Consider the following 23,778-nt stretch of genomic DNA (forward strand, 5'->3'; position numbering starts at 1 on the left):
TAAAAAAAACAAAACAAATGATGGATTTTAGTCTGTTCTATCATTGGCCAATCAATTCGCCAAACAAAGCATGCAGGTAATGAAATACACAATTTTAAATATACATCGATATATATATATTTTTAAAAATTTGACAAATGTTGCTTTGGTGCAAAATGTTGCCACAGTCCTCAAAGGGTTACAATATACCCACAAATAACTGTGATTTAATTCTGCAGGTATGTAACAGAATTTGTAAACCTAGGCAATGTTTCAGCTCTTCGCACTTTCAGAGTATTGAGAGCTTTGAAAACTATTTCTGTAATTCCAGGTAAGGACCTGTGATCGGTGTTAGGTGTTGACTAGGTCCCGTGTACCTCTAGTTGTTTTGTGTCTTGTCATTGTGTTGTGTGTGACCTCCCTCCTTGCAGATATGTGACAGAATTTGTGGACCTTGGCAATGTTTCAGCGTTGAGAACGTTCAGAGTGCTGAGAGCATTGAAAACTATCTCAGTCATTCCAGGTGAGAGCCCGATTAAACACAAAGGCTGGCTTTATCCCGTCTGGGACACTCACACGCACAGAAAAATCTCCACACCTTGTACCTCGCATGATAACCCCATCAGCTCACTCGCTTCACTCTGCATTGTGTTAAAATGTCCACCTTTTGACCAATTTCTTTATTTTTTCAATTCGATCTCTTCCTTTGGTTACGCTCGAGATATGACTAATTAGCCGGAGGGTGGGGGAAATAACAAAAAGCACCAATGCATCTTTTCGTCAGAATGTGATTTGATTTCGGGCTTAAGACTGAGAAAAGAACTAGGAGCAGGAGTAGGCCATCTGGCCCCTCGAGCCTGCTCCGCCATTCAATAAGATCATGGCTGATCTTTTTGTGGACTCAGCTCCACTTACCCGCCCACTCACCCTTAATTCCTTTACTGTTCAAAAATCTATCCATCCTTGCCTTAAAAACATTCAATGAGGTAGCCTCAACTGCTTCACTGGGCAGGGAATTCCACAGATTCACAACCCTTTGTGTGAAGAAGTTCCTTCTCAACTCAGTCCTAAATCTGCTCCCCCTTATTTTGAGGCTATGTCCCCTAGTTCTGGTTTCACCCGCCAGTGGAAACAACCTCCCTGCTTCTATCTTATCTATTCCCTTCATAATCTTACATGTTTCTATTAGATTCCCTTCTGAATTCCAATGAGTATAGCCCCCAGTCTACTCAGTCTCTACTCATAAGCCAACCCTCTCAACTCTGGAATCAACCTAGTGAATCTCCTCTGCACCCCCTCCAGTGCCAGTAAATCCTTTTTCAAGTATGGTGAGGGGTGTATTCAACGGGGAACCCCAATGACAACGGCGGACAGGAAGATCCCACCGCTGGATTATGGCGGGTCAAAATGCTGGGACAGCACGGTGGCACAGTGGTTAGCACCGCTGCCTCACAGCGCCAGGGACCCGTGTTCAATTCCTGCCTCGGGTGACTGTCTGTGTGGAGTTTGCATGTTCTCCCCGTGTCTGCGTGGGTTTCCTCCGGGTGCTCCGGTTTCCTCCCACACTCCAAAGTGCCCCTTAGTGTCCCAATATGTGCGGGTTAGGTGGATTGGCCATGCTAAATTGTCCCTTAGTGTCCAAAGATGTGTAGGTTAGGTGGATTGGCCACGCTAAATTGTCCCTTCGTGTCCAAAGATGTGCAGGTTAGGTGGATTGGCCATGCTAAATTGCCCCTTAGTATCCAAAGATGTGTAGGTTGGGTGGATTGGCCATGCTAAATTGTCCCTTCATGTCTACAGATGTGTAGGTTAGGTGGATTGGCCATGCTAAATTGCCCCTTAGTATCCAAAGATGTGTAGGTTAGGTGGATTGGCCATGCTAAATTGCCCCTTAGTATCCAAAGATGTGTAGGTTAGGTGGATTGGCCATGCTAAATTGTCCCTTCGTGTCCAAAGATGTGCAGGTTAGGTGGATTGGCCATGCTAAATTGCCCCTTAGTATCCAAAGATGTGTAGGTTGGGTGGATTGGCCATGCTAAATTGTCCCTTAGTGTCCACAGATGTGCAGGTTAGGTGGATTGGCCATGCTAAGTTGCCCCTTAGTATCCAGAGATGTGCAGGCGAGGTGGATTGGCCATGTTAAATTGTCCCTTAGTGTCCAAAGATATATAGGTTAGGTGGCTTGGCCATAGTAAATGGGTTATGGGAACCGGGCGAGGTTTGGGCCTGGGTGAGATCCTCTTTCGGAGAGTCGGTGCAGACTCGATGGACCGAATGGCCTCCACCTACTCTGCAGGGATTCTATGATAGATAAAATTTTTGCAGTGTTGGACTGATACACACTTCTTTTTAAATATGCTAAGATGGCTTGAAGTTACTTTGACTTTTGCCTGCATTTTGAATCATTGTCGATTGGAAAGAAAAAACAATTTTTCATGAGAATTACTATCTCACATTCTCATATTCTTGAATCAGCCTTGGTGTTTAACAGATATGCATGAAATGTTCTTGGAACCTGCTTGTGTCATTCCCTTTGAATTCATACCTTTGCTCCCTTAGATGATGTTTCAAGGATTCTTTGCACTTTGAACAACTCTACTCTCTCTCTGCCACACTTCAGTTCAATGCAGAAAAATGTAACCCCAAAAAATAGCCATATCTACTGAAATCGAACCATGTCGGAAACTACCCCGCTTCTTGTTCTATTTTTACCCGGAGCTTTTATGGGAGAATTGTTGCCCTTTATCCAGGAGCAGTTATATTATTGAAAAACCCTCACTGAATGAGTCTTTGTACAATCAAAACTTATTTTAAAACAATATTACGACAATTGAACCAGCAAGCTCTTTGCACAGAATTTTCCATTCCTGCCAGCAGGGGGCATTGTAGCCAGGGGAGCAGGGGAGAGGAGGGGGGTTGTGGCGGGGGGGTGGGGGGGGGGGCAGGTGGTAGGAGCACGATTTAGCGGCAGGCCCAAAAGTCAAGCGCCGGGATTTTCCAGCTGTTTCTGCCTGTGGGATCTTCCAGACCTGCCGATGGCAGGCCCCCGCCTGCGGGTTGACGAGGTGCAAACAACAGGAAATCCCATTGACAGCAGCGGGACTGGACAACCCCACTGCCGGCCAATGGCGCGCTGCCACCACCACTGCAACACAAGTCTTGGGGGGGTGGCAGCGCGCCATTCCCACCCCAGTTTCCAGAGGCCTGGCAGGGGGGAATTCCCACCCCCACTTCCAGAGGGGGCCTGGCAGGGGGGGGGAAATTCCAACCCCAGTTTCCTGGAAGCGGGGGGGAGCCTGGCAGGGGGGAATTTCCACCTCTGGGAGGGAGGTTCTTTAACAACAAGGATTAGATAGGAATGTCTGAAAATGTACCAATGGTGAACCCGTTCGCAATAAGGAGAAGGAATTTAAGCAAATAAGGTGGCAAGTTGCTAAAAAAAAAGTTTTGGATTGGGGTAGAACGTATTTTCGTAAAATAAGGCAGGATCTGGCCAAGGTAGACTGGGAGCGGCTACCTGGAGGGAAATCTACAGAAGAGCAGTGGGAGGGCCTTTCCAAACGGAAATGGGGAGAGAGAGAGAGAGGGAATTGAGGGCAAAAGCCAAAGACGGAAAGGGGAATAAGAATAGTGATAGGCAGAGAAACAAAGGACCAGTTTCAAACGAAGTCTCAGTGGAAAATAGTGGAAATGGGACCAATAATGGTAAAAAGATGAGTCTAAAGACTTTGTGCCTTAACACATGGAGCATTCGCAAGAAAGTGGATGAATGAATCACACAAATGGATGTAAGCAGGTATGACATAGTCGGGATTGCGGAGACATGGCTGCAAGGTGACCAGGGATGGGGACTGAACATCCAGGGGTATTCAGTATGGATAGACAAAAAGGAGAAGGAGATGGAGTTGCATTGAGGGTTAAAGAGGAAATTAACACCATACTGAAGAAGGAGATTAACTCCGACATTGTGGAATCTGTATGGGTAGAGCGAAGAAGCATCAAGGGTCAAAAAACGTCAGTCGGGGTTGTATATAGGCCGTCAAACTGTCGTGGTGATGATGGGAATGACTTTAAACAGCACATCAGAGATGCATGCGATAAAGGAACATCTGTAATTATGGGTGATTTTAATCTGCACATAGACTGGGAAGCAAGAAAGGAGATTGCAGGGGCTCTGACCTAAATTTTTAATTCCTCTCTGTCCACGGGGGAGATGTCAGAGGACTGGAGAACAGCTAGTGTGGTTCTGCTATTTAAGAAGAGTTGTAGAGATAAACCAGGGAGCTACAGAGCAGTGAGTCTCACGTCAGTGGTAGGGAAATTATTGGAAAAACCTCTGAAGGAGAGAATCTATCTCCACTTGGAGAGGCAAGGATTGATCAGGGAGAGTCAGCATGGCTTCGTCAGAGGGAGGTCATGTCTAACAAATTTGATTGAATTTTTTGAGGAGGTGACCAGGTGTGTAGATGAGGGCAGTGCAGTCGATGTAGTTTATGTGGATTTCAGCAACGCCTTTGACAAAGTCCAACATGGGAGACTTGTAAAGAAGGTAAATGCACACAGGATACAGGGTAATTTGATAAAGTGGATTCAAAATTGGCTCAGTTGTAGGAGACAGAGGGTGATGAGAGAAGGCTGTTTTAGTGACTGGAAGCCAGTGTCCAGTGGTGTACCACAGGGATCTGTGCAGAGTCCCCTATTATTCATCATTTATATAAATCACATTGAAGACTATGTGGGAGGTAGGATCAGCAAGTTTGTGGATGACACAAAGATTGGCCGGGTGGTTAACAGTGAGGTGGAGTGTCTTGGGCTATAAGAAGATATAAATGGAATGGTCAAATGGGCCGATGAGTGGCAGATGGAATTTAACCCTGAAAAGTGTGAGGTGATACACTTTGGAAGGAGTAATTTGACAAGGAAGTATTCAATGAATGGTCGGACACTAGGAAGCTCTGTGGAACAAAGGGACCTTGGCGTGTTTGCCCACAGATCTCTGAAGGTGGAAGGGCAGGTTAGCAGGGTGATGAAGGCAATTATGGCCTCAATCTGGGAACTCATACTCAGCCTCGTTGAGGTCATTAGAGCCTCCACTCTGCTTATCTCAATCGGGGTATAGATTACAAAAGCAGGGAAGCCATGTTGGAGTTGTATAGAACTTTGGTGAGGCCACAGCTGGAGCACTGTGTGCAGTTCTGGTCACCACATTATAGGGAGGATGTGGTTGCACTGGAGGGGATGCAGAGGAGATTCACCAGGATGTTGCCGGGGATGGAACATTTAAGTTATGAAGAGAGGTTGGGTAGGCTTGGGTTGTTTTCTCTGGAGCAGAGAAGACTGAGGGGCGACCTGATCGAGGTGTACAAGATTATGAGGGACAAGGACAGAGTGGATAAGGAGCAGCTGTTCCCCTTAGTTGAAGGGTCAGTCACGAGGGGACACAGGTTCTAGGTGAGGGGCGGGAGGTTTGTGGGGATGGGAGGAAATATTTTTTCCCCAGAGGTTGGTGAGGGTTTGGAATACGCTGTGAATGTGCTTGGAAGGCACTGCCCAGTTCGGAGCTTTGGCCAGAATTCTCCAAAGTTGGACACCCCACCACCGCTGCTGGCGAGAATGGAAAACTTGGCGCTCAGCTGAGACTCCATTCACTGCAGCGGGACCGGCGAATCCCAGCCGCGAGCGAGGTCGGAGAATCTCAGCCTTAACCTCCAAGTATCAAAGTCAGTCCATGCCCTACATCACTGGATTGTCCACATGAATTGGCATTAGTATCTGTTGCTGGTTCAATTGTTTCCACAATAATGTAATGTCAGTGAGATGGCGAACTGAGGTTCAGAGAAGACGTGCGCCTGGAATATTTCGTCCATATTTGGAGGGACAATCCGCGCCCCCCAAAAGCAGAGAGTCAAAGAATGGGCTGATTCGTGACTGCTTCAAGTGTTTTAATTTTCAAATTCTTTGTTGACAGAGCCCAGGGGTGAGAAACGTTTATTTTTCTCTTATCTTTTCTGGTGTCTGCATCTCTCGTTTAACCGACCCACATTTTGGACACATGGAAGTGGTGTGGTAGAGGAAGATAGATCTGATTTCTGCACCATAGAATCCTTTCTCCGAGTTTCTTAATGTTTTGCTGTTGCTGCCTGCATCCGATTATGCCCCTTTCCTTGAGTTATGACCTTTGCTGATTTGACATAAGGAAGAAACGGAGTATTTTTTTGCTGGAATTCCATTGCGCGTATTCAAAGTTCCTTCAAAGACACGCCTTGAGTTAGTTGCGGGTCACATGTCCTCGCTACGACACTACGCTTGAATAACTTGACTCAACCATCAGGTAGGAGGGCTGGAAGAATGAAGTCACTTGTTTCCCTCAGTCACCTTCATTTCTTCACCGAAAGGTGAACTCCGCATTTCTGAGCACAGGATAGAGCAGGGGCGGCACGGTGGCGCAGTGGTTAGCGCTGCTGCCTCACAGCGCCGGGGACCCGGGTTCGATTCCCGGCTTGGGTCACTGTCTGTGTGGAGTCTGCACGTTCTCCCCGTGTCTGCGTGGGTTTCCTCCGGGTGCTCCGGTTTCCTCCCACAGTCCGAAAGATGTGCGTGTTAGGTGCATTGGCTGTGCTAAATTCTCCCTCAGTGTACCCGAACAGGTGCCAGAGTGTGGCAACTAGGGGATTTTCGCAGTAACTTAATTGCAGTGTTAATGAAAGCTGACTTGTGACTAATAAATAAACTTTAGGGGACAATCAAATTTGTACCTAGAATATCTTCTCAGAGGCCGGTGTTCCTTCACCAGATTCCCTTTATTTACAAACTCTATTCCACTCCTAAGAGTGCTTCAGGTACAGAGTCAGAATCCGGAGTGGCAGTCACCCTGACACTCCTCAATATATATATATATATATACACGGGCGAGAGTCCCTGATTGGGCAGGCAATTATGGCCTCAATCTGGGAGCTCATACTCAGCCTCGTTGAGGTCATTAGAGCCTCCATTCTGCTTATCTCATCTCATCCCAATTCCATCCTCGTCGCCAGTGGAGTAACTCCTCAGAGGCTGATGTCCCTTCACCAGATTCCCTTTATTGACAACTTATCTCAATTCCCAAGAGTGCTTCAGGTACAGAGTCGGAATCCGGAGTGGCAGTCACCCTGACACTCCCTTATTTATGGACAGGTGAGACCCTCTGACTGGGCAGGCAATCATTGCCTCAATCAGGGAGCTCATACTCCAAGAGGCCCACCTCATGGACCTTGTGGAGGTCATTACAGTCCCAAAGCTGCATACTCTAGTCCCAGATCATCATCTCGGTGATTCTAGTAGCGCTGTTGGATCATAGAATCCAGACAGTGCAGAAGGAGGCCATTTGGCCCATCGAGTCTGTACTGACCATAATCGCACCCAGGCTCTATTCCCGTAACTCTCATTGACCCCAGTTAGTCCCCCTGATGTTAGGGTCAATCTAGCACGGCCAATCCACCTAACCCGCACGTCTTTCGGACTGTGGGAGGAAACCGGAGCACCCGGAGGAAACCCACGCAGACACGGGGAGAACGTGCAAACTCCACACAGACAGTGACCCAAGGCCGGGAATCGAACCTGGGTCCCTGGCGCTGTGAGGCAGCAGTGCTAACCACTGTGCCACAGGGGCCACCCAATCAACTGTTTATTTGGTCCCTAAGCAGTCACGCAGTAGAACATTCCCACGAGTAATTGTGACTCTTGAATCTTTTGCCTCCGTAACTAATGGAGATTAGTTCAATCCCAGGGAAAATCGTGCTTTAAAATGTTCGACCCTATTTGCTGTTAGGCGTCCCGTGCTTATTTTTTTGGGGGAACGCTTCTCCAATTTAGCTTCATTCGCCAGCTTGAGGTTAATGTCTGAGGTTGAACAAATGATGCCTCTCAGGACATTGACGGAACTTGTGAAGCGTACCACTCCCTTGGTCACACTGTGGATCGTTGTCACTGAAGACCATGTCACGAATTGGAAGGGATTCTAATGTGCAAGGTATTATGTTTGTCCTTGTGGACGAATGGGCATAAAGAATCACTAGGTAGGCTTGATAACTTGAATACTGGGAGCTGTTTATTGAAGGCACTCATTCACAGTCAGGTCTACGACTGCCCAACAAGGTCCTCCAATGGGAGGAGCTAATTGTCCCGGGATCACCTGACCCGCACACTTAAAGGGGCAGTCCGCACCCCAAATCCCAACGTACAATATATATATATATTGGGGCCCCATGGTCCCACAATGCACTGCTGCCTCACAGCGTCAGGGACCCGGGTTCGATTCCAGCCTTGGGTGACCGTCTGTGTGAAGTTTGCACATTCTCCCTTTGGCTGCGTGGGTTTCTTCCGGGTGCTCCGGTTTCCTCTCGCAGTCCACAGATGTGCAGATTAGGTGAATTAGCCAAGGACATCTTAGTGTCCAAAGATGTTTAGGTCAGGTGGATTGGCCATGTTAAATTGTCCCTTAGTGTCCAAAGATGTGTAGGTTAGGGGGATTGGCCATGTTAAATTGCCCCTTAGTGTCCAAAGATGTGCAGGTTAGGTGGATTGGCCATGTTAAATTGCCCCTTAGTGTCCAAAGATGTGCAGGTTAGAGGGATTGGCCATGCCGGCACGGTACCACAGTGGTTAGCACTGCTGCTTCACAGCGCCAGGGACCCGGGTTCGATTCCCGGCTCGGGTCACTGTCTGTGCGGAGTTTGCACATTCTCCTCGCGTCTGCGTGGGTTTCCTCTGGGTGCTCCGGTTTCCTCCCACTGTGCGGGTTAGGTTGATTGGCCATGATTAAATTGCCCCTTAGTTTCCTGAGATGTGTAGGTTAGAGGGATTAGTGGATAAAATATGTAGGGATATGGGGGTAGGGCCTGGGTGGGATTGTGGTCGGTGCAGACTCAATGGGTCGAATGGCCTCTTTCTGCACTGTAGGATTCTATGATCTATGATCTAAATTGCCCCTTAGTGTCCAAAGATGTGCGGGTTAGGTGGATTGGCCAGGCTAAATTGTCCCTTAGTGTCCAAAGATGTGCAGGTTAGGTGGATTGGCCATGCTAAATTGTCCCTTAGTGTCCAAAGATGTGCAGGTTAGGTGGATTGGCCATGCTAAATTGTCCCTTAGTGTCCAAAGATGTGTAGGTTAGGTGGATTGGCCATGCTAAATTGTCCCTTAGTGTCCAAAGATGTGTAGGTTAGGTGGATTGGCCATGCTAAATTGTCCCTTAGTGTCCAAAGATGTGTAGGTTAGGTGGATTGGCCATGCTGAATTGTCCCTTAGTGTCCAAAGATGTGTAGGTTAGGTGGATTGGCCATGCTAAATTGCCCCTTAGTGTCCAAAGATGTGCAGGTTAGGTGGATTGGCCATGCTAAATTGTCCCTTAGTGTCCAAAGATGTGTAGGTTATGTGGATTGGCCATGCTAAATTGTCCCTTAGTGTCCAAAGATGTGCAGGTTAGGTGGATTGGCCATGCTAAATTGTCCCTTAGTGTCCAAAGATGTGCAGGTTAGGTGGATTGGCCATGCTAAATTGTCCCTTAGTGTCCAAAGATGTGTAGGTTAGGTGGATTGGCCATGCTAAATTGTCCCTTAGTGTCCAAAGATGTGTAGGTTAGGTGGATTGGCCATGCTAAATTGTCCCTTAGTGTCCAAAGATGTGTAGGTTAGGTGGATTGGCCATGCTGAATTGTCCCTTAGTGTCCAAAGATGTGTAGGTTAGGTGGATTGGCCATGCTAAATTGCCCCTTAGTGTCCACAGATGTGCAGGTTAGGTGGATTGGCCATGCTAAATTGTCCCTTAGTGTCCAAAGATGTGTAGGTTATGTGGATTAGTGGGATAAATAAATGGGGTTACGGGGATAGGGCCTGGGTAAGATGCTCTGTTAGAGAGTGGATGTAGACACGATGGACCAAGTGGCTTCCTTCTGCACTGTCGGGATTTAATAATACATCAGACAAGGCAAGGCCCAGTCCACAGCCTGATCATGTCCAGACAGGTTAACTTGTGTGTGATGCTGTTGAGGGTTATTACACTACTTGGCGTTCTCTGGATTTAATCTACACAATTGGACAGAAATGTTCGCAACAATTAGAAAAGAATCAGCAATTCAAAATTGGCTCCGCAAGAGATAGAATTACGAAGCACATTCAGAGCTCTGAGTTCTGAGCAAGCAATTTACTGGAAGCATTAGTGGCAGTGCGTCAAAACGATGCCTTCAGCAGCCCAGCTTCCTGGTAAATAAATCCACTGACTACAACACCTTGGCACAATTTCTGCTGCGCCAGCTGATCTTCATTGGCTTCAGCGCCCCTGGACAAGGGATGAGAAAGTGAATCCACCCGGGATCTTGCTGCCCAGTCACTCCTCAGGCACGGTTACCTGGGCGATGCCATGGGGATGAGGGGTAGATTGGGCCTTGCTGAGGTGTGCCTGTGGCCCAAGGGCCTGTTGCCCCCTCACTGTCCAGCCTCGCATGCTGACCTCGGTGAGGTACTGGAGGCCCACCTTCACAGTGGCACAGTGGTTAGCGCTGCTGCCTCACAGCCAAGGACCCGGGCTCAATTCCAGCCTTGGGTGACTGTGCGGAGTCTGCACGTTCTCCCCGTGTCTGCGTGGGTTTCCTCCGGGTGCTCCAGTTTCCTCCCACAGTCCCAAAGACGTGCTGATTAGGTGCATCGGCCCGAACGGGCGTCGGAGTGTGGCGACTGGGGGATTTTCACAGTAACTTCACTGCAGTGTTAATGTAAGCCTCACTTGTAACCCTCATATCCAAACTTTCAACTCGGTTAGGTGGATTGGCCATGCTAAATTGCCCCTTAGTGTCCAAAGATGTGCAGGTTAGGTGGATTGGCCATGCTAAATTGTCCCTTAGTGTCCAAAGATGTGCAGGTTAGGTGGATTGGCCATGCTAAATTGCCCCTGAGTGTCCAAAGATTTTCAGGTTAGGTGGATTGGCCATGCTAAATTGCCCATTAGTGTCCAAAGATGTGCAGGTTAGGGGGATTGGCCATGCTAAATTGCCCCTTAGTGTCCAAGGATGTGTAGATTAGGTGGATTGGCCATGCTAAATTGCCCCTTAGTGTCCAAAGATGTGTAGGTTAGGTGGATTGGCCATGCTAAATTGTCCCTTAGTGTCCAAAGATGTGTAGGTCAGGTGGATTGTCCATGCTAAATTGTCCCTTAGTGTCCAAAGATGTGTAGGTCAGGTGGATTGGCCATGCTAAATTGTCCCTTAGTGTCCAAAGATGTGTAGGTTAGGTTGATTGGCCATGCTAAATTGCCCCTTAGTGTTCAAAGATGTGCAGGTTAGGTTGATTGGCCATGCTAAATTGACCCGAGTGTCAGAGGGATGAGCAGGGTAAATACATGTGGTTACGGGGTAGGGCCTGGGTGGGATTGTTGTCGGTGCAGCCTCGATGGGCCAAATGGCCCCCTTCTGTACTGTAGAGATTCTCTGAAAGTGAAGGGATTTCTTCAAAAAATAATCCAATTTTTCAGTTTTTTCTGCGGGTGACCTCAGCCGAGACTGCACTTGTCCGATGTCGGTACACAAACTGAACAGGGAAGAGGGGAAGTTTGCTGAATTTTGGAGCTGGGAGCACAAAGAAGGAAGCTTTCAGGGAACACTGATTACAACGGTATTGAGAGGGGGCAAAGGGAAGTTGCAATGGACAGAGAGAGAGGTCTGAGATGAGGGGGTGAAAAGCTAGCAAAGAGTTAGTAACCAGCTACCAGAGCTGGAAAGAGGCCATTCGACCCATCAAGTCCACGCCAGACCAGCATATCAGAACCGTCTGACAAAAGGTCATATCATTGCCGCAAATATCTTCTCCAATTCGAGCAGCGTTTAGATTCTGATTTTGGTCAATAAATGGTTGAAATTCCAAATTCTTCTCACCATTGTGTGATCACTCAAGAGTCAGGGAGTCATTACGATTCAGAAGGAGGCCATTCAGTCCTTTGAGTTCATGCTATCTCTCTCTGGACCAACCCAGTCAGTCCCATTCCTCTCGCTCTACCCCAGCAAGTTTATTTCCCCCAAAACTTATCCAATTTCTTTTTCAAATCATTCATTATCTCCCATTCCACCACTCCCCCCCCCCCCCCCCCCCCCCGCCCCCCCCCAGCCCCCCACCCCACCACCCCCCTCATCGGCAGCGAGTTCCGGCCTCTTTCACTGTCGCTGGGTCAAAATCCTGGAACTCCCTCCCTAACAGCACTGTGGATGTACCTACACCCCATGGGCTGACTGATGTCCAATAACAATCCTGGAACTCCCTCCCTAACAGCACTGTGGATGTACCTACACCCCATGGGCTGACTGATGTCCAATAACAATCCAGGAACTCTCTCCCTAACAGCACTGTGGGTGTACCTACACCACATGGACTGCCTGATGTCCAATGACAATCCTGGAACTCCCTCCCTAACAGCACTGTGGGTGTACCTACACCACATGGACTGACTGATGTCCAATAACAATCCTGGAACTCCCTCCCTAACAGCACTGTGGATGTACCTACACCACATGGACTGATCGATGTCCAATAACAATCCTGGAACTCCCTTCCTAACAGCACTGTGGGTGTACCTACACTACATGGACTGACCGATGTCCAATAACAGTCTTGGAACTCTCTCCCGAACAGCACTGTGGGTGTACCTACACCACATGGACTGACCGATGTCCAATAACAGTCCTGGAACTCTCTCCCGAACAGCACTGTGGGTGTACCTACACCACATGGACTGACTGATGTCCAATAACAATCCTGGAACTCCCTCCCTAACAGCACTGTGGGTGTACCTACACCACATGGACTGACTGATGTCCAATAACAATCCTGGAACTGCATCCCTAACAGCACTGTGGTTGTACCTACACCACGCGGACTGCTTCAGTTCAAGATGGCGGGTCACCAGCACCTCCTTAAGGGGCGATTCGGGGTGGGCAATAAATGCTGGGCCCGCATCCCATGGAAGAATTTTGTGAAATTGCCATTCGTAATAAGATCCCTCCTTGGCAAAACCTTAAATCTGTATCCCCCTAATCCTTGCACCATCAGCCAATGGGAACAGTTTCTCTTTGTCTACTGATCCAAACCTGTCATAACCTTGCCCACCTCGATCAAATCTCCCCTCAATCCCCTTCGCTCCAAGGGGAAAACCCCAGTTTCTCCGACCCTAACGTTGGAGCTAAAACCCCCTCATCCCTGGAACTTTGGGAAATCTCCCTCCGCACCCTCTCGAGGGCCCTCACATCCTTCCTAAAGTGTGGGGACCAGAACTGGACACAATACTCCAGTTGCGGCCTAACCAGGGCTTCAGAAAGATTTCGCATCATAGCCTTATCCATTCCTTCAAATAGTGAGCGAAATTACGGAACGAGAGAAACTCTTTGGCCTAACCCGGGTGAATTAAGATAAGCCTGTGATCGCATAACCAATTGTTACTGCTGGACTTCCATATTTTGAATTGTTTCGTAGCATCAGCCATCTTGAAATTCTGTTGGCTTTTTTTTGACGCATTCATTTGAATTATTCATTTTAAACTTTTTTAATTTTAGTGTCACAAGTTCATTAACACTGCAATGAAGTTACTGTGAAAATCCCCGAGTCGCCACACTCCTGTTTGGGTACACTGAGGGAGAATTTAGCACGGCCAATGCACCTAACCAGCATGCCTTTCAGACTGTGGGAGGAAACCCATGCAGACACGGGTAGAATGTGCAGACTCCACACAGTCAGTGACCCTAGCTGGGAATTGAACCTGGGTCCCTGGCACTGTGAGGCAGCAGTGCCAACCACTGTGCCACCGTGCCGCCCATATCAATGTGGCCTCAGCTGAATTTGGCCTATATCTAAGTGGACTGCTAGCCAAGAAGATAAGGAATTTCACTTTTTTTTGGGCTAATTGTTTGCATGGAAGGGTGAGGGTTGTTAATGCAGAGGAACAAAATTTTTTCTTTTTGATGACCAGGTATCTTATTTTCACATTAAGCACCCTGAGGCCACAAGTGCCACAGTGAGATATCAAATAAGGCTTCTTGTACCAGGCTTCGACCCTCTGTTTTCCCCCCACACTTCTGAAAAGCACCTCACACTCACTCCGCAAGTGTGACAAATTCCTAAGGCAGCCATTTTCTGGTTCGTCGGCCAGTTTGTGAGAAATTAGGGGCAAGAACTGTGCTGCATAGGCGCCTAAAGAATTAGACGGAGCATCCAAACATAGCCAGTCCTAAGCTTGCCGAAATAACGAGCCATATTTCCCCCGCCGTTAGCTCTTAACGTTGCCGCAACTGTGCCCGTCAATGACCAGTTGTCAGCCGCCATTAGTATTGCCTCAGCCGCCATTAGTATTGCCTCCGCCACGAGCCTGTTCCGACAGCCCTTTTAGCTTTATGAGCTCAAGCACTGTTACTCGATCGGTTGACATGATTTGCACTGAACACTGCTTGCTTCGTGCATGAATTAGTTGTGCAATGTGAATTTGGTTCTTCTTGCCAAGAGCACGGTGAGCTTGCTATCCGAGGCTGGCCGTAACGGTGTCTTACTTTCCACAGGCCTGAAGACCATCGTGGGTGCCCTAATCCAGTCTGTAAAGAAACTGTCCGATGTGATGATCTTGACGGTGTTTTGCCTGAGTGTCTTTGCCCTGATTGGACTGCAATTGTTTATGGGCAACCTGAGGCAAAAGTGTGTCATTTGGCCCCCCAATCCATCATTTCTTAATGCAACAGATGAAAATGGAACGAGGATTTTTGACTTCACAGACTACATTATGAATGACAGTAAGCACTTTACATTTTTGATACATATTTGTTTTTTTTTGTGTGAAGGAAAGCAACGTTTTGGATCCCAACTGTTCACATTATATATTAATGGTTTGGAAGAGGGAACTGAATGTATTATTTCCAAATTTGCAGATGATACAAAGTTGGGTGGGAGGGTGAGCTGTGAGGAGGATGCAGAGATACTTCAGCGTGATTTGGACAGGCTGAGTGTGTGGGCATCTGCATGGCAGATGCAGTATAATGTGGATAAATGTGAGGTTATCCACTTTGGTAGCAATAATAGGAAGACAGATTATTACCTGAATGGGTGTAAATTGAGAGAGGGAGATACTCAGCGAGACCTTGGTGTTCTCGTGCATCAGTCGCTGAAAGTAAGTGCACAGGTACAGCAGGCAGTAAATAAAGCTAATGGTATGTTGGTCTTCATAGCGAGAGGATTTGAGTACAGGGATAGGGATGTTTTGCTGCAATTGTACAGGGCGTTGATGAGGCCACACCTGGAGTATTGTGTGTAGTTTTGGTGTCCTTATCTGAGGAAGGATGTCCTTGCTATAGAGGGAGCGCAGCGAAGGTTTACCAGGCTGATTCCTGGGATGGCAGGTCTGTCATATGAGGAGAGACTAAGTCGGTTAGGATTATATTCACTGGAATTTAGAAGAGTGAGAGAGGATCTCAGAGAAACTTATAAAATTCTAACAGGATTAGACCGGGTAGATTCAGAAAGAATGTTCCCGATGGTGGGGGAGTCCAGAACTAGGGGTCATAGTTTGAGGATCAGGGGTAAACCTTTTAGGACTGAGGTGAGGAGAAATTTCTTCACCCCGAGGGTGGTGAATGTGTGGGATTCACTCCCACAGAAAGTAGCTGAGGCCAAAATGTTGTCTGATTTCGAGAAGAAATTAGATATCGCTCTTGGGGCTAAAGGGACCAAGGATTATTGGGGGGGGGGGGGCGGGGTGGGGGGGGGATCAGGACATTGAATTTGATGATCAGCCATGATCATAGTGAATGGCGGAATAGGCTCAAAGGGCCGAATGGCCTCCTCCTGCTTCCAGTTTCTATGTTTTTATGTTATTCATGTCCTATGGTGGTTTTATGTTGCAAACTATTTCTGTCAGAAGGGAAATATTGAGGGTGCAATGGCATGATCGGTTGTTATGCGCATGTGCCTTGCCTTAGACTGGTTGGGTTGCGTTTTCAAGTTGTGAGTGATTGATTTTGGGTAGCTCTATATGATCACGCAGCACAGCTCTTGTGGCGCAGTGAGTAAGCATTGCTGCCTTTGAGCCAGAAGTTCCGGGTTCGAGTCTCACCCCAGAACTTGATGGCCAAGGAAAATGCGTTCATAACGCGGTCAAACAGCAAATCCTTCCAAACACGCCAATGGCTGACGGTCAGAGAGGGAGAGACTCCTGGTCAGCCAGGAGTGGAGTGGCGCCCCTCAAGCTATAAGCCACTAACGACAGACCAGCGACCTGTTCCAGGAAAAAACCTTGCTACGGGAAGAGATGAAAGTCTGCTTTAGGGCAACCACTAGGTGCAGGAAGAGAATTGGAATTGGAATCGAGGTAAGGGAGGGAGACTGAGTCAGACTGGAAGAAAGAATGTTCCACATGTGCCACAAAAAGGAATAGTTAAGCTTGGCTCCAATGGCAAGTTTTATTTGGAGATAGTGAGTGGAGGTCAAGGGGGGGGTGGTGGATGGGGATTGGTTCAGCCATCTCCTTCGTGTCCAAAGATGTGCAGGTTAGGTGGATTGGCCATGCTAAATTGCCCCTTAGTGTCCAAAGATGTGCAGGTTAGGTGGATTGGCCATGCTAAATTGCCCCTTAGTGTCCAAAGATGTGCAGGTTAGGTGGATTGGCCATGCTAAATTGCCCCTTAGTGTCCAAAGATGTGTAGGTTAGGTGGATTGGCCATGCTAAATTGCCCCTTAGTGTCCAAAGATGTGCAGGTTAGGGGGATTAGCCATGCTAAATTGCCCCTTAGTATCCAAAGATATGCGGGTTAGATTGATTGGCCATGCTAAATTGCCCCTTCATGTCAGGGGGATTAGTAGGGTAAATATTTTGGGTTATGGGGCTAGGGCCTGGGTGGGATTGTGGTCGGTGCAGACTCGATGGGCCAAATGGTCTCCTCGGAAACTAGAGGGCATAGGTTTAAGGTGAGAGGGGAGAGATACAAAAGGGTCCAGAGGGGTCATTTTTTTCACACAGAGGGTGGTGAGTGTCTGGAACGAGCTGCCAGAGGTAGTAGTCGAGGCGGGTACAATTTTGTTTTTTAAAAAGTGTTTCGACAGTTCCATGGGTAAGATGGGTACAGAGGGATATGGGCCAAATGCGGGCAATTGGGACTAGTTTTGGGGTTTTAAAAAAAAGGGCGGCATGGACAAGTTGGGCCGAAGGGCCCGTTTCCATGTTGTAAACCTCTTTGACCCTATGACGTCTGCACTGTAGGGATTCTATGAATCTAAGATGTGCAGGTTAAGTGGATTGGCTATGCTAAATTGCCCCTTAGTGTCCAAAGATGTGTAGGTTAGGTGGATTGGCCATGCTAAATTGCCCCTTCGTGTCCAAAGATGTGTAGGTTAGGTGGATTGGCCACGCTAAATTGCCCCTTAGTGTCCAAAGATGTGCAGGTTAGGTGGGTTGGCCATGGTAAATTGCCCCTTAGTGTCAGGGGCACTAGCTAGGGTAAATGTGTGGGTTATGGGGACAGGGGCCTTGGTGGGATTGTTGTCAGTACAGACTCGATGGGCCGAATGGCCTCCTTCTGCACTGCAGGGATTCTATGATTCTAAGGTAAAATCCTTCAATCAGTTCTAGTTTGGCAAGATTCACAGCAGTGAGTCTGTCGGAGCATTTTTGCACACATTCACGCTGATGAGTGACAAAGCATAATTTCAGTGACGCAGGCCCTGAAACCAGCGGAGAATTCTAGAAGGCTGTGCATTCCACAATCTTTTCTTCTTTGGACCCTGGAGGGGAGAGTCCACCTTCAGTGAATTTTTTGGACTGTGCAAAAAAATGTTTGATCATGCCAAATATTGTCTGAGGAAGCAAACTGTCTTGTGCTTGTGCAGGGGGTGCTTCAATAGACATTTACAGAGCATCAACAGCAGGCCGATTGATTGGAAAAATATATACACCACAATGTGCGGCAGTGGAAGTGACCTTCTGACGCTCTGAAAATAATGCATACCATGTCAGAACAACACACCCTCAATTGAATGATCAGCAAATTTTATATTATCAGGTTGTTTAAAAAAGACAATGTTTAAAAAGCCTTGCTGATCATGGCATCCACAGAACATTAGTGCCCTGGAGAGTTCCTACTCTGCTGGCCGCTACCGCATCTTGAGTGAGACGCCATCGAATGCAGATCCTTTCGTCCCCAGCAACGTCAAGGGATTGCGGGTGTGTCTGTCGTGAAGGGAAAATATGGCTGCCAACTTGACCGTCGTACAACTCCTGCCTGACAACTCCATCCGCCTCCGTCAATGTGCCAACATCCATTGAATGCCCAATCATGACAGGCGAAAGGGCAAAGGTCAAGCAAGCAGTTCACATCAGTATTCTCATCTCCCTATTTTACTGGTGTTCCATTTTAAAGTATACAAGACCAGTTCACACCGGTATTCTCATTTCCCCGTTTTACTGGTGGGACTAGTTTTGGGGTTTTAAAAAAAAGGGCGGCATGGACAAGTTGGGCTGAAGGGCCTGTTTCCATGTTGTAAACCTCTTTGACCCTATGACGTCTGCACTGTAGGGATTCTATGAATCTAAGATGTGCAGGTTAGGTGGATTGGCCATGCTAAATTGCCCCTTAGTGTCCAAAGATGTGCAGGTTAGGTGGGTTGGCCATGCTAAATTGCCCCTTAGTGTCCAAAGATGTGCAGGTTAGGTGGATTGGCCGTGCTAAATTGCCCCTTAGTGTCCAAAGATGTGCAGGTTAGGTGGGTTGGCCACGCTAAATTGCCCCTTAGTGTCCAAAGATGTGCAGGTTAGGTGGGTTGGCCATGCTAAATTGCCCCTTAGTGTCCAAAGATGTGCAGGTTAGGTGGATTGGCCGTGCTAAATTGCCCCTTAGTGTCCAAAGATGTGCAGGTTAGGTGGATTGGCCGTGCTAAATTGCCCCTTAGTGCCCAAAGATGTGCAGGTTAGGTGGATTGGTCATGCTAAATTGCTCCTTCGTGTCAGGGGCACTAGCTTGGGTAAATGTGTGGGGTTATGGGGACAGGGGCCTGGGTGGGATTGTTGTCAGTACAGACTCGATGGGCCGAATGGCCTCCTTCTGCACTGCAGGGATTCTATGATTCTAAGGTAAAATCCTTCAATCAGTTCTAGTTTGGCAAGATTCACAGCAGTGAGTCTGTCGGAGCATTTTTGCACACATTCACGCTTGAAGTATACAAGACCAGTTCACACCAGTATTCTCATCTCCCCGTTTTACTGGTGTTTCATTTTGAAGTATACAAGACCAGTTCACACCAGTATTCTCATCTCCCCGTTTTACTGGTGTTCCATTTTGAAGTATACAAGACCAGTTCACACCAGTATTCTCATCTCCCCGTTTTACTGGTGTTCCATTTTGAAGTATACAAGACCAGTTCACACCAGTATTCTCATCTCCCCGTTTTACTGGTGTTCCATTTTGAAGTATACAAGACCAGTTCACACCAGTATTCTCATCTCCCCGTTTTACTGGTGTTCCATTTTAATGTATACAAGACCAGTTCACACCAGTATTCTCATCTCCCCGTTTTACTGGTGTTCCATTTTAATGTATACAAGACCAGTTCAGACCAGTATTCTTATCCCTCCCATTTTACTGTTTCTTTTCTTCTGGGTGGGAACTCGATTATTCCTGTTCAGCATCGTCGCAAGATGCCATTCGATGCCCGGAAGAAAGTTGAGAAAATCTGAAAGATTTGGATGACTGTGGATTGGAATGACCAAAGATGTAATCACCTGACTGGCCAAGAATCCTAGCAATGTATCCCTGGTGTTGACTGGTGTCCTGAACCTCCCAAAAGCTAGACTTGTAATCTGAGCCTACAGCTAAAACTGCAAGAAGAAAGAGAGACTACAATTTGTTAGGGACCAGAGCAGAAACTCCAATGTATGTTATGAAGTTAGCCTAGATCCCAACCTTTTATGATTTTGGCATTAGGGTGAGCATAAGATGTTTCACTCCAGGTATGATTCAAGTGACCCACTAGGGAGCTTTTATTAAAACAAACTTCATTTAAGAACACAGTTAGACTATAACAAAAAGAATTAGCATAACGTTTAACAATTATGATACTTAAACATGAAAAGTTATAATTCTTAACAGCTAGCTATCTCTATAGTTCCAATGTAAGTAATATCCCCATAGACATAAATCTCCTCTTCAGAATCAGTAGCACCAAAAACATATATGCTCATGTGGGTGCTAGATTTCCAGCCTTTGAACACCTCTAGACAGAGATTCAGACAGACACCTGTCTTCTGACTCTCATACAGCCACCTCCAGAGAAAGATTCACCGCCATACAGCTGAATCTCAGAGAAAGAGACTTGTTTCCTGGCAGATTCCAGTCTCCGACTCGAGAGTGAGAAAGAGATAGGGAGAAAGTGACTTCTCTCCGAAGATCCCAAGCAACAGACTGAACTTGATTTCTCTGTGTAAGCCTAGCTCCACCCAGTCACCTGATTTTTCTGTCATTCAACCGAATCAAGCCCTACTCTGCAAATCCCAGGGGAAGACACTAAACACAATAGAACTGTATCAGTCCAGATTTTTAAAAATACTCTAGCAATTAGGAGAAGTTATACTGCTGCAGTAACAATGCAGGGCTGGCAAATACAGACCCAGCGGCACTGGTGTTGAGAAAACAAATTGCTAAAATAGATCCTGCACAAGAAACATGACCCAAATACATTTCTTAAAGGCACAGTAGCATCGCACTTCCAACATTTACAACCTGCCTTGGTGTGAAGTGATAGAAAAAGCTAACTTCTGCCGCAGAGGTATATATCAATGTACCTCGAACAAAGTAGAGAAGGGAAGTCCAGTCATCTTGCATGCAGGTGATGATATGTGTACTGAACCAAGCAGAACATGCTAATGAGCATCTAGAATATCCGGGTGTTATCCTTGATAACTAAGGAATGTCATCAGACCTCCCCACAAGAAGGTAAATGCAATCCATGATATTGCCACCCCAATCTGTGTGTCTGAAGTCCACATTATTTTGGCTATAGTTATTTTACTTCATTCTCAGATTGATACCAATATTACTGCCATTACGGGGAACTAACAGCGTAGAAACTAGGAACAAGAGTGGGCCATTCGGCCCTTCGAGCCTGCTCCGCAATTCATTTTGATCATGGCTGATCATCAAATTCAATATCCTGATCCCCCCCCCCCCGCCCCCCAATATCCCTCGATCCCTTTAGCCCCAAGAACTATATCTAATTTCTTCTTGAAATCACACAACGTTTTGGCCTCAACTACTTTCTGTGGGAGTGAATTCCACACATTCACCACCCTCTGGGTGAAGAAATTTCTCCTCACCTCAGTCCTAAAAGGTTTACCCCTTATCCTCAAACTATGACCCCTAGTTCTGGACTCCCCCCACCATCGGGAACATTCTTTCTGGATCTACCGTGTCTAACCCTGTTAGAATTTTTATGAGATTCCCTCTCTGTCTGTGTGCAGTTTGCACATTCTCCCCATGTCTTCGTGGGTTTCGTCCGGCTGCTCTGGTTTCTTCCCACAGTCCAAAGATGTGCGGGTTAGGTGCATTGGCCATGCTAAATTGCTCCTTAGTGTCCCGGGATGTGTAGGTTAGAAGGATTAGCGAGGTAAATATGGAGGGTTATGGGGATAGGGCCTGGGTGGGATTGTTGTTGGTGCAGACCCGATGGGGCCGAATGGCCTCCTTCTGCATAATGGGATACTATGATTTCACACTCTTCTAAACTCCAGTGAATATAATCTTAACCGACTTAGTCTCTCCTCATATGATGGACCTGCCATCCCAGGAATCAGCCTGGTAAACCTTTGCTGCACTCCCTCTATAGCAAGGACATCCTTCCTCAGATAAGGACACCAAAACTGCACACAATATTCCGAATTACCAAAGGGAGAATCTTTACGTGGATTGCACCCAGATCCAGTTATACAGTGAAGCCAATGGCGATCTTTCTGATGGTAGCTTTTGAAATTTGCATCTATGTACATCTCCATACTCGACACGCGGTTGTATCCCTGCTTCCCTCCAGATCGTGGTTACTTAACCATGTGACGTTGCATCATAGATCCATCAGCAGTGACATTAGTGCTTCCAGTGTCAACCCTTTGCTCTACATCCGCCCCCCTGCCAGACTTTATCCCAGCGATATATATGCTCCTACATCTCCTTAAAGACTTCACAGGCTTAGCCTCCGAGGTGCCTTGTTCAATCTCCTTGATCTGATCCTTATCTCACTCGGAAGTTGAGGATGAACTGCACTCTTTTGTCATTCGAAATGAGCGTCTCCTACCAGGGTGGCCCTCGAGTTTCTACTCCTCTCTGGTTCCTTGTCTCTGTCCGGATCTAAGTAGTATGTTCGATGTTCCGTTGATTTCCTTCCAAATGATATCAAGCCTCCTCGGTCCCCTTCTGATATTTCCCTGAACAGTCTCAATTCTGTCGGGTTGTGGAGCTTTTTCCTGTTACAATGCCTCTGAAATAACTCCTCAGAAGCCGGTGTCCCTTCACCAGTTTCCCTTTATTTACACACTCAACTCCTCTCCCAAGAATGTAGTCAGAATCCGGAGTGTCAGTAACCCTGAGACTCCCATATTTATACACAGGTGAGACTCCGAGATTGGACAGGCAATTACGGCCTCAATCAGGGAGCTCATACTCCAAGAGTCCAACCTAATAGGCCTCGTTGAAGTCATCAAATTCTGCTTATCTTGTCTCTGCTGTAACATGTTCAAGTCTTGTACTCTGCACACAAGGTTGCAATTACGAATTTGACTGTCTCTATGTTGCTTCCTAACTTTCTGATATTTATTAGAGACCAGATCAGAAACTCCAAGGTATATTATGAAGTGAGCATAGACCCCAACCTTTATTGATTTTGGCATTAGTGTGAGCATAAGATGTTTCAGTCCAGATGTGATTCGATTTGCCCACCAGCAGCTATTATTAACAACAGTTAGAATATGACAAAAATAATTATCATAACTTTTACCAATTAAAATACTTAAACAAGATAAGGTATAGTTCTTATCTCCCTATCTCTATAGTTCCAATTTAAGCAATAACCCCATAGTCATAAATCCTGCTTCAGAACCAATTAGCACCAAAAACAGCTATGCTCATGTGGGTGCTATGTTTCCAGCCTTCTAACCCCTCTGGACAGATACAGAAAGACACCTGTCTTCTGACTCCCATACAGCAGACTCCAGAGAAAGAGACTTGCGTCTCCAAATTCAGAGGGAGACAGAGATAGACAGAGTTATTACTTTTCTCTACATATCCCAAACAGCAATTGAGCTGGGTTTCTCTCTTTGAGCCGAGCTCCACCCAGTCACATGACTTTTCCCATCAAAACCCGACACAAACCCCACTCTGAAAAACTGCAGGGGAAAACACTAAAATACCAACCCTGCACTCATCCTGGATTCAAACAAACATTTTACCAATTAAGATCAATTATGCTGCTGCAGTAACAACAGGGGCTGCCAGTTACAGACAAAGTGGCACCGATAAATAGAACTGACTGCTTAAAAAAAAGTCTGCACAGGAAACACGACGCAGATACATTTCTTAAAAGCACAGTATCTTCACATGATCATCTGAGGTGATGTCAGGCTTAGAGGCGGACATTGTCTCAGCAAACATCTTCCCGTCAATAGTTTGGCTGGTGAGAACCTGTTTTGTGACTGCTGATGTTCCAGCGAAGGAAGGCTGTCTTAAGATCATCATCCTTTTATCCTCAGTTCCAAGAACGATCAAAGTTCTC

At 46.9% G+C, this 23,778-nt stretch overlaps 1 protein-coding gene across 1 annotated transcript in view; it reads left to right on the plus strand.

Moving 5' to 3' along the window:
* The window catches only part of LOC144481846 (sodium channel protein type 8 subunit alpha-like), a 639,525-nt gene that overhangs the window by 85,607 nt on the left and 530,140 nt on the right, over nt 1-23,778 (plus strand). The window contains exons 5-6 of the mRNA XM_078200997.1: nt 411-502; nt 14,544-14,771. Coding sequence (XP_078057123.1) covers nt 411-502; nt 14,544-14,771 — 320 coding nt within the window. The remainder of the gene's footprint in view (nt 1-410; nt 503-14,543; nt 14,772-23,778) is intronic.

Source organism: Mustelus asterias, chromosome X (assembly GCF_964213995.1).
Source record: "Mustelus asterias chromosome X, sMusAst1.hap1.1, whole genome shotgun sequence".
In the NCBI taxonomy this organism is placed as follows: domain Eukaryota; kingdom Metazoa; phylum Chordata; class Chondrichthyes; order Carcharhiniformes; family Triakidae; genus Mustelus; species Mustelus asterias.